This window comes from Orycteropus afer, unplaced genomic scaffold, assembly GCF_000298275.1.
Source record: "Orycteropus afer afer isolate SDZICR_OR568_19922 unplaced genomic scaffold, OryAfe1.0 scaffold00264, whole genome shotgun sequence".
Taxonomy (NCBI): Eukaryota; Metazoa; Chordata; class Mammalia; order Tubulidentata; family Orycteropodidae; genus Orycteropus; species Orycteropus afer.
The window spans coordinates 920,083-930,559 of record NW_006921851.1 but is presented as its reverse complement, the minus strand read 5'-3'; the positions used below and the strand labels follow the sequence as shown (position 1 = coordinate 930,559).

General features: G+C 46.5%; 1 protein-coding gene across 1 annotated transcript in view; it reads left to right on the top strand.

Annotated features, from left to right (window-relative positions):
* The window catches only part of WDR86 (WD repeat domain 86), a 60,850-nt gene extending 53,612 nt beyond the window's left edge, over window positions 1-7,238 (top strand). The window contains exons 4-6 of the mRNA XM_007950150.1: window positions 3,716-3,851; window positions 6,546-6,649; window positions 6,972-7,238. Of these exons, the coding sequence (XP_007948341.1) occupies window positions 3,716-3,851; window positions 6,546-6,649; window positions 6,972-7,238 (507 nt within the window). The remainder of the gene's footprint in view (window positions 1-3,715; window positions 3,852-6,545; window positions 6,650-6,971) is intronic.
* Window positions 7,239-10,477: the final 3,239 nt, after the last annotated feature.

The following is a 10,477-nucleotide window of genomic DNA, read 5'->3' as shown; positions in this document are numbered from 1 at the left end:
TATATATATATATATAAGCTTTGCTGGTTTTTGTTTCTCTAGAGAACCCAGTCTACCAGATCATTCAGCCTGCCTACCCATCTATTTACCTGTAGATCAGTGTTTGTTTTCACTGATAATGCAGTATTGTATATATAACAGGGTTTATCTTTGTTGTCTGTATCTCTTGTGCACCTCTCTGTGTCTTCCTTTTCCTTAGTGTTATTGTGTATAATATACTTTTGGTATATTGCCTTTCCCTTCATCCTAATCAATACTTGTCTCTACCGATCTAGCAGCCTCCCTCCCCTCCAAGCAATCTCTGGTAACCAACAAAGAAAGTTTCCTTCCATATATAGTCCATATTAGTGAACTAATACAATATTTGTCCTTCTGTAATTGACTTACTTCACTCAGCATAATGTCCTCCAAGTTCATACACATTAGGTGGTGTTTTATAGATTCTACATTCTTTAGTGTTGGATAGTGTCCATTGTGTGTATGTATCATAGTTTGGTTATCCATTCTTCTGTTGATGGGCACTTAGGTTGTTTCCATCTCTTTGCTATTGTGAATAGTGCTATGATGAACATGGGTGTGCATAAATCTGTTCTTGTTCTGGCTGTCACTTCTTTTTTTTTTTTTTTTTTTTATTGTGATTTGGGTGAAGATTTACAGAGCAATTTCACTTTCCATACAGCAGTTCACGTATACTTTGTCTCATGTCATTGACCGCAGTTTACTACAATGCAACAGCTCCCCTCCCACTTCCTCCCCATAGTTACCTCTTCTCCGTGTCCATCCCTCCATACTCTCCTGCCCCCTGAGCTGTATCCCTGTGCATAAGCAGCCCTTCCTTCTCCAATGATTGTTCTTCCCAGGGCGTGTGTCTACTTGAGGTAAATGTTTAACTCACATGCCTGTATTTTGTTTGGTGGAAACCACAGGTGTGGGTTCAATTCCAGACATGAAGGGCAGCTAGGGGCCATAGTCTCAGTGGTTCCACCAGGCTCTATCAGACCAGCAAACCTGGTCCCCACCTGGCTCTCACTTCTTTAGGATATATACCTAGGAATGGGATTGCTGGATCAAATGGTGTTTCTATTTCCAACTTTTTAAGGAATCGCCATACCAATTTCCACAGTAGTACCATCAGTTCTTGATCATACGCTACCTCCTGAAATGGTTGAATGTCAACCAGCTCTTTTTGGTAAAGTAACTGTATATTCCTTTCATCTTCATTTGATGCTTCCTGTTTTGTTCATTGTTTTGCCCTTAGAATCCTTCAGTATTGCAACTTGAGGCTTGAATTTTTTCTTCAGTTCTTTCAGCTTGAAAAATGCTAAGCATGTTCTTCCCTTTTGGTTTTCTAACTCCAAGTCTTTGCACATTTCATCATAGTAATTGGCTTTGTCTGCTCGAGCTGCTCTTTGAAATCTTCTGTTCAACTCTTGTAGTTCATTTCTCCTACTTGCTTTAGGTACTCTACATTCAATAACAAGTTTCAGAATATCCTCTGATATCCATTTTGGTCTTTTCTTTCTTCCTTGTCTTTTTAATGACCTTTTGCTTTCTTCACATATGATGTCCTTGATGTCATCCCACAACTTGTCTGGTCTTTGGTCATTGGTTGTTCAATCCATCAAATCTATTATTCAGATGGTCTCTTACATTCAGATGGGATATAATCAAGGTCATATTTTGTCTCTCATGGACTTGTTTTGATTATTTTTCAGCTTCAACTTGAACTTGCATAATGGTCTGTTCCACAGTCAGGCCCTGGCCTTGTTCTGTTTGATGATACTGAGCTTCTCCATCACCTCTTCTACAGAGTCCATTTGATTCCTGTGGATTCCATCTGGCAAAGTCCATGTGTATAGTCACCATTTATGTGGATGAAAAAAAGGTATTTGTAATGCATAAGTCATTGGTCTTACAAAATTCTGTCATGTGATCTCTGGCATCTTTCTGTTACCAAGACCTTATTTTCCAACTACTGATCCTTCTTCATTCCCAACTTTTGCATTTCAGTCACCAGAATTATCAATGCATGTTGATTGCAAGTTTGATCAATTTCAGACTACAGAAGTTGTTAAAACTCTTCAGTTTCTTCATCTTTGGCTTTAGTGGTTGGTGCATAAATTTGAGTAATAGTAGCGTTAACTGGTCTTCCTTGTATGTGTGTGGATATTATCTTATCACTGACACCACTGTACTTCAGGATAGATCTTGAAATGTTCTTTTTGACTATAAATGTCATGCCATTTGTCTTAGTTCTCTTGTGCTTATAATAGAATACCACAACTAGATGGCTTCAATAAATAGAAATTTATTCTCTTACAGTTTAGGAAGTAAAAAGTCCAAATTGTGAGTGCTGGCTCTAGGAGAAGGCTAGGCTAGAGGCCCAAGTTCAGAAAGCCAGCTCTAGGGGCTGGGTGGAGGCCCCTCAACCTTGGGCTTCACCTCTGCCTTCCAGGACCACTGGTGCAAGCTGGAGGCTTCTCCTGACTCCTGCAGCTGCAGGGGCTTAGGTACTGCTGAGTCTGATGAATCCTTGTTGACTCATAGGTTGTGAAGGGAAAAATTCCAAGATTGGCAGGGAATATGGCAGGCCACTGGTTGAAGTCCAGGAACTGGAGATGATGACAGGCCAAATGCAGAATCACAAAATGAGCAAAAAAGCTACAGATATTTCCCAAAGTTTCTCCATATATATTGGAAGCAGATTTATGCCCCAAAGGCACACCACATCCAATCTTATCATGGGGAATAACTACATCCAGCTTCCAAGGCACTGAAAAAGCACAGCCCAGCCAAGGTGACATACAACCTTAACTACCACACTGTTCCTTTTCAATTTGTCATTTCCAGCATAGTAGACCATATGATTATCCAATTCAAAATAGCCAATACCAGTCCATTTCAGCTTACTAATGCCTAGGATATCTATCTTTATCCATTCCATTTCATTTTTTGCAATTTCCAATTTTCTTAGAGCCATACTTCAAACTTTCATATTCTGATTATTAATGGATGTCTGCAGCTGTTTAATCTTATCTTGAGTTAGGCCATAGCAAGAAATGAAGGTCCTGAAAGCTTTACTCCATCCGTATCATTAAGGTCAACTCTACTTGAAGAAGGCAGCACTTTCCCAGTAGTATTTTGAGTGCCTTCCAACCTGAGGGGCTTCTGGTATTATTTCAGAGTATTCCACTGCTATTCATAAGGTTCTCAGTGGCCAATTTTTTCAGAAGTAGACTGCCGTGTCTTCTTCCTAATCTGTCATAGTCTGGAAGCTCTGCTGAAACCTCTCCACCATGCATGACCCTGCTGGTATTTGAAATACCAGTGGCGTAGCTTCCAGTATCACAGCAACATACTAGCCACCATAGTATAACAAACTGACAGACAAGTGGTGATATAGAGATGATAGATTTGATAATAATAATAGCAATAAGGGCTAGTGTCTGTCCATGCTTGCACTGCCTGGTGCCAAGTGCCTTCAAGTGATATCTGTGCAACCTCCCTGGAAGGTGCTGTCCTAATTTATTGGTGGAGCAACTGAGGGCCAGGGAATAGTGGCAGATTAAAGTTTGAACCCAGATCTCTCTCTACTCCCAAATTTGCTTTTCTGGCCCTGCCCTCGGGAGTGAGAGACTAGGCGGGGTCAACAAAGGCAGAGTTCCTTCCTGGCTCAAGACTGCTAGGCAGCCAGTGAACCCCCTCTCTTTCCCAGCTCGTGAACCGGCATGTGTACTCAGGAAGCGCTGACAGGACGGTCAAGTGCTGGCTGACAGACACGGGTGAATGCATGCACACCTTCAAGGCCCACAGACACAGCGTGAGCGCCCTCAAGTACCACGCAGGCACCTGTAAGTGACCTACCCTGCCAGTGCTTACTACACCCCTCTGCACGGCCAGTTGTGCCTTGCTTCCTGGAACCTCTCCAAATTCCCTGCTAGGGCCTGCTTCGCATGCCCTGTGTTTACTCACCTGCCTGCTCTGGTGCCTCTAATAGCCCTGGCTGCAGCTAGGCCTTCTCCACATGTCGTCTTGTGTTCTCCCAGGTTATTATGGAGAGGAGGTCAAATAAGGACTTGGGGTTCCTTTCATCTTTACCTTACAAGAATGTGGGGAGGACCTGAATGTTCAGAACTTCTAGGGTAAAAAAACCTCTCAAGGACAGATTCTAATTCTCAAACTGAGGCAGTGACATCTAGTTAATCTAGCCAGACTTGAGGGCCACATGGCTTTTGCTTTCACTTGGGGCTGGAATAGGTGGCCCACAAAGTCATCAGGTGCCAGTATTCTGTTATTTTGCTTCATCATCCTTAGCACTATCTTCTGTCTTCAAGGTGGCCTCATGGTTCAATACAGCTGCTGGAGCTCAGCCATATCATGTTTAAGGCAGAAAGGAAGAAAAGGAGGAGGGAAGGGAAAAGGATGCGCCTTTTAGCTGAGTAGGCCCCACCCAAAGGACCTCTGCAAACATCTCTTTGACCATTCTCCCTGTAAGAAAGATTGAATAATGATTTTTTTTTTTTTTTAATCTGTGGACATTGCTGGGAGGATTAAGATCAGGAGTATTTTGTAAGGAAAGAAAGGCAGAATGGCTTGTTGGGGAGACAACAAGCTGTCCCACAGGTCTCAAATTGTCACAGATCAGGCTTGGCTTGCTTTTCCCATGTTTGCCCCAGACAAACCCAGAGAACAGACACCGCAAGGAGAAGCAATCCCAGCCTCACTGCACAGAATAGGGGTAGGACTCCCAAATTCCTGAAGGTCTTTCCAAAACTTTACCTGCCTTCTTCCAAGCTCACACTTTGCCATCAGCCCCCCCGCCATTACCTCCACTCCATGACAGAGCTGAACTCAAATGTAATCTAGCACTGAGACTTGGTGAGATTAGAGGAGGAGGGTCACAGTGGAAAATTAAATGTTGATTTCACAGCAAAAGTGTTAGATAAAGATAGAATGGGAATTTCTGAAAATAGAGCCTGAGCCCTCAGGATTGAGATGTCTGACACTGAAAAGTTATTTTTTCCTTCTTTATGTGTGAACGTGATTGTGGCTCTATTTCCAAGTCCAGGACTTTTAAATTAAAGAGTGGAATACTCCTCTCAAAGGGCTCCTGCTAGCAGGATATAGGAAAGGCTTCCACTGCAGGTGGCACCTGAACCCCTTCCCATGGCAGCAGCTGGAATTGCACCTGAAGCTGAAGCAGTCTCAAAGTGAATGGGCCACAGAATGAGTAGGCAGTGCTCCTGGCCCTTCCCACCCCAGTGCCCACCAGCCCCATGTCAGCCTCAGGATTGATGGAGGGGAAGGCACAAAAAGTGAGTAAGTGTAGTAGGTACTCTGCACTCACCACCTGGGTTCTCTGCAAGGCCTTTGTCTGTGAGGTACCACCCAAAGATGCTAGGAGTGAACACCAAAAGCAGCCCTCAAAAAATGACTAATGGGACTCAGTGGCCTTGTTCCTCAGGTGGGACAGTTCTGAGGAGTGGTCTCCCCAGGTCCCCAGCAGGACTGAACTCCAGGTGCCCACAGCAGTTTCCTCATTAACCTCATTAACACACCTATATCGGCATCCTTCCCTTCCCTGTTCCTTTTCCCTGTGGCCCCACAGGTGCTTTCTGGAATCCACTGCCCAATGAGCTGTATGCACTCAAATCCTAGTTCCAGGTGTCTCCTGGGACTAACTTATAATGCAATCTAAGGCAGCAGTTGAATAAGGAAGTCCTTTAGGCCAGTGGCTCTCGGTGTGCTCCCTGGACTAGCAGCCTCAGCACAGCCCAGGACTTGTTAGAAGTGTAAGTTCCCAGGCCCTACCCCAAGCCCACTGAATCAGAAACTCTGGTGTGGGGCCCAGCCATCAGTTTTACCAGCCCTCCAGGGGCTTCTGTGTACTCTAAAATTTGAGAACAGTTGGAGTAAGTTGTAATGCAGAAACAAATTCCAAGGGGAAGCACAAGCCTAGGGGAAAGGAAACTGACGGTCTACAGGTGCCTCTCTCTAGAGTGGTTCTGCAGAACTCTGAGAGAACTGTGGAGGATTTTGGTTTTGTTTCAGGGGCCAAGTTCATTGCTGAGCAGGGCAGTCTCCACCAGAGAAATGCCTTTTTGGTTAGTCCTTGCTGTGAAACAGGATGGGGCTCAGGCAAGACTAATAGGACCTGTGCAGAGGCCTTCAGGAGAAGTGTGAGGTGACCTGAAGCCCAAGGAAGAAAGGCAGCGCAGACCTGCAGAGACCTCAGACCACCCTTTTGTTCACATTGAGCTCCCAGGGACTAGGGAGATGGTAAAGGAGCCACCATTTATGTAGTACCTCATTCCTTTTGAAGAGCCTTTGCATCTTTTCTATTTGAACCCTCTAACAGCCCTGTGGGGCAGGAAGGCAGGCAGACAGGCAGTACTCACCATCTGACTGGGAGGAGCTGCCTCTCAGAGATGGCCCCAGATCCTGCCCTTCCTGTGTGTGTTCCAGTACTCCTCTGGGGAAGGAACGGAGGACCGGGGTGGGTTTCAGCTGCGGGAGAGCCCAGTGTGTGTGCTTGGTGTCCACAGTGTTTACAGGCAGTGGGGACGCCTGTGCCCGCGCCTTCAACACCCAGTCTGGAGTGCTGCAGAGAGTGTTCCGTGGCCACGCCTTCATTATCAACTGCATCCAGGTAGGCCCCCCCGCCCCCCACCCCTGGGGCTTGCTAGCTGAATGCAAGGGAGAACGGGTCTAAGCCCTATCAGAAAAGAGGCCGCAGGCGCACTGGCTCTAGGCCTGGTCCGCACCGCAGTGCCCTTCTCATCACTCTGGCCATCAAGCTGATAACCAGAACGCACGTTCGGCTCCTAGGTTATGTGTGGGCAGCCTCTGCAAGTCTTCTGGCTGGCACGTGGTGGGACAGTCAGACGTTCAGTTACCTCCCGCCCGCGGTAGGGAAAGATTTCCAGCAAAGTGTGTTAATAATGTCCCTTCATGCGCTCCACACTGCGCAGGTGCACGAACAGGTGCTGTACACCGCCTCCCATGACGGCTCGCTGCGCCTCTGGGACTTACGAGGCCTCCACAAGCCTGGCCCACGCCGCACCATTCCTAAGCGCAGCTGTTCCAAGCGCTTCAACAACAAGGTGGGCTGCACTGCGGAGGAGCCCAGGGCCGGTCCTGATGTGAGCACAGCCCCTGTGGGTACTTCTCTCCCGCCCAGGCAGCCTCCTACTCGGGATGACTGGGAAGGAAAAACGAGGCACCTGGAGACTAGATAAGACTGTTAGCACCTTTTTGTTGTTTCCTTGCTTCCGTTTTCACTTTGTATTTATGAGCTTTTCAGAAGCGCTCGGTGTTCAGCTGCTGCAGCCACCTACCTGATGAGAAGCCTTCTTGGAAGGAGCCAGAGTGATTCAACAGATTGTATGCCCATGGGAACTGTCTATGCCCTCTGTCCCTTTGCTCCTAGGGCTTCCCTCTCTCTGTGTTCCTCCTCACCTTCTTCAGCTAGAGGCCCCTCAGGCCTCATCACCCTTCACACCCAAAGATGCTCCCAACTCAGGATCACCAGGCTGAGAGCTGTCATGGTTGTGGTAACCACTGGCCCCCAAGCTCCTGTACCCCAATGGAGCCACCTCTTTCCTGCTGAGAGGAGATGGGGACATTTTTACAAAAGCAGCTGAGCCAGACTGATGTTTTCATTTTGGCAAATTGTCTTCAGGACGTTTGTGGAGAACTGAAATACATCTGCTTAAAAGTGCTCTTTAACACGTCATATTTTATTTCATATAAATTGATCTCAGCTTCCTTTTAGGAGGGGTTCCAGAAACACAGGATAAGCCTGGTGTCCCATCTCTGCCTCCCCTGGGGACTTCAGGGTAGTCTGTACCCTGTCTGGGTCTGCCTATTTCCACAGCAGTGGGGATCCTATCATTCCTTGCTCTGGCATGAATCAAAGAGAGGGGTCTGTTCTCATAGCAGACCCTATATAGGAAAGCCAGGATAGTAGCTACCTCACCTCAGCCTGTCCCAGAAATCTGTCAGCACATATCCAGTAGCCAGCTCTGTGCTAGCATGGTGAAGATATACACCATATACAAGATGCAAGTGCAGTGACTCAGGGGAGCACTGAGAAGAAGGGCCAAACAGGGCAGTAGGCTCAGGCCCTAGAGACATAAACTCTACTCCCACGGGCCTCCCTCAGCAGCTGATCACTTGAGGGGTGGTTTGTCAAGGCCTTGCTAGTACCATTTCCTGCATCCACAACACCCTGTACCAGTCCCAGGCTGGTTCTTGGTGCAGGAAGAGAAGCTTCGGGAGACTCCTCTGGAGCTCAGGATTGCTAAGGAGACAAGCCCAGAGTGCTGACACATGTCTCAATGTGGAGAAGTGTACACTTCACTGTCTTAAGGGTATAGAAGGTGTCTCATTAGCAAGATACGTAGGAGGACAGGTCTCACTTGTTCCCCAGCATGCCCAGGAGTGCTAGGTCCAGGCTTATGGGTGGGTGGCTCCTCCTCCAGCCCAGATGAACAGGTGCAGTATGGATACCATGGGAAGTATATGTGAGGCATACATCTGTAACTGCTCCACCACCCAAGTGGCCTCCCCAGGAAAGCTGGGTTGTGGGGAAGTCACCATGGAGAACATGCAAAAACATAGCATTCACTGTTACCTGAGTGTGACTTAAGCACAAAGGACCGACCTGTGGCACTGCCAGACCCTGCTGTGTGCTAGCAGCTCTTTTACAGGTCCATGGCTGTAGCTGCAGGAGGATGTGTACCAGGAAGGAAGCTTCTAAGACAAACCTGAAGTGGTATTTCAGGACTGTCAGGCAAAACCACCTTAAGCACCTGCCTATAGACTCTCAGAGGAGCTCTGGTAGCACAGTCCCTAAGGTATCTGACTGGTAACCAGATGGTGGTGGTTCAAACCCACCAGCCATTCCATGGAAGCAAGACTAGGCAATCTACTTCTAAAGATTTACTGCCTCAGAAACCCAAAGGGGGTTGCCATGACTCAGAATTGTTTTTGGTTTTGTTTTTAATTGTAATTTTGGGTGAAAGTTTACAGAGCAAATTCACTTTCCATACAGCAGTTCACATACACTTTGTCTCATGACATTGACTACAATTGACCCCAATGCAACAGCTCCCTTCCCACTTCCTCCTGATAGTTACCTCTTCCCTGTGTCCTTCCCTCCATGCACTCCTGCCCCCTGAGCTCTCTCCCTATGCATAAACAGCCCTTTTTTCTCCCATGATTGTTCTCTCCAGGGAGTGTATCTACCTTGGGTAAATGTTCAACTCATGTGCCTGTCTTTTGTTTGGCTGGAAGCCACAGGTGTGAATTTGATTCCAGACCTCAAGGGCAGCTAGAGGCCATAGTCTCAGTGGTTCCAGCAGGTTCTATCATACCAGCAAACGTGGTCCCTTTTATTATTTTTTTTTTAACCCCAAATGATTTTTGAGTTTTGTTCCACATTGTTCTCCCTCTCTATCCAGGATCTCCTACATTGATTCCCCTCTGAGTGGTTCACAGTGGTAGCCGGGCAACATCTAGTTCTTCTGGTCTCATGGTCCTATAGGCTGCAGATCACATGGTGTATCAGTCGCTTGTACTAATTGTTTCCATAAATCTTTGGTTTTCTTCATCATTCTTTGCTATGGAGGAGGAGAGACCCATCGTTGCATCTAGATGGCTGCTTGCAATTTTTTAAGATCCCAGTCACTACTCGCCAAAGTAGGATGTGGAACAATATTTTGTGTAGTATATTATGTGAATTGAGCCTCCTGTCCCCTGCAACTATGGTCCTGAGCCCACAGGTTCAACTACTCGGTCCCTTTGGGTAGCTGGCTGTGACCAACAAGTGTCTACAACCTTGTACCTTGTCAGCTCTACTATACACCTGGGAATTCTTACAGAACATACAAATACACTTGTAGAACCATTGTCTGCCAACCCTATACATGGTCTTGGGTACACTCCCCACTGCACAGACATACCTAATAGTTCAGCCTGTCCACCCATCTATCCACTGGTGTACCTATGTTTGCCCTCACTGACAACACAGTACTGTATGTGTATGTTCATCTTTGTTGTCTGCACCTCCCATGTACCTATGTCTTCCTTTTCCTCAGTGGCACCATGTTAATCACTCACATTTGGTCCATTGCCCTTCTATTCACCCACATCAATACTTATCTCTACCTAACAGAGTTCCCTCCCCTCCCCTCCCACCCCTGGTAACCAACAAAGAAAATTTCCTTCCACAGATAAACCTTTCCTTTGACTTTTACAATAACAGACTAATACAGTATTTGTCCTTTTGGATTGACTTACTTCACTCAGCATAATGTCCTCCAAGCTCATCCATGTTATGCAGTGTTTTGCAGATTCTACATTATTCTTTAGCATTGCATAGTATTTCACTGTGTGTATGTACCATAGTTTGGTTATCCATTCCTCAGTTGATGGACATCTAGGTTGTTTCCATCTTTTGGCTATTGTAAATAGT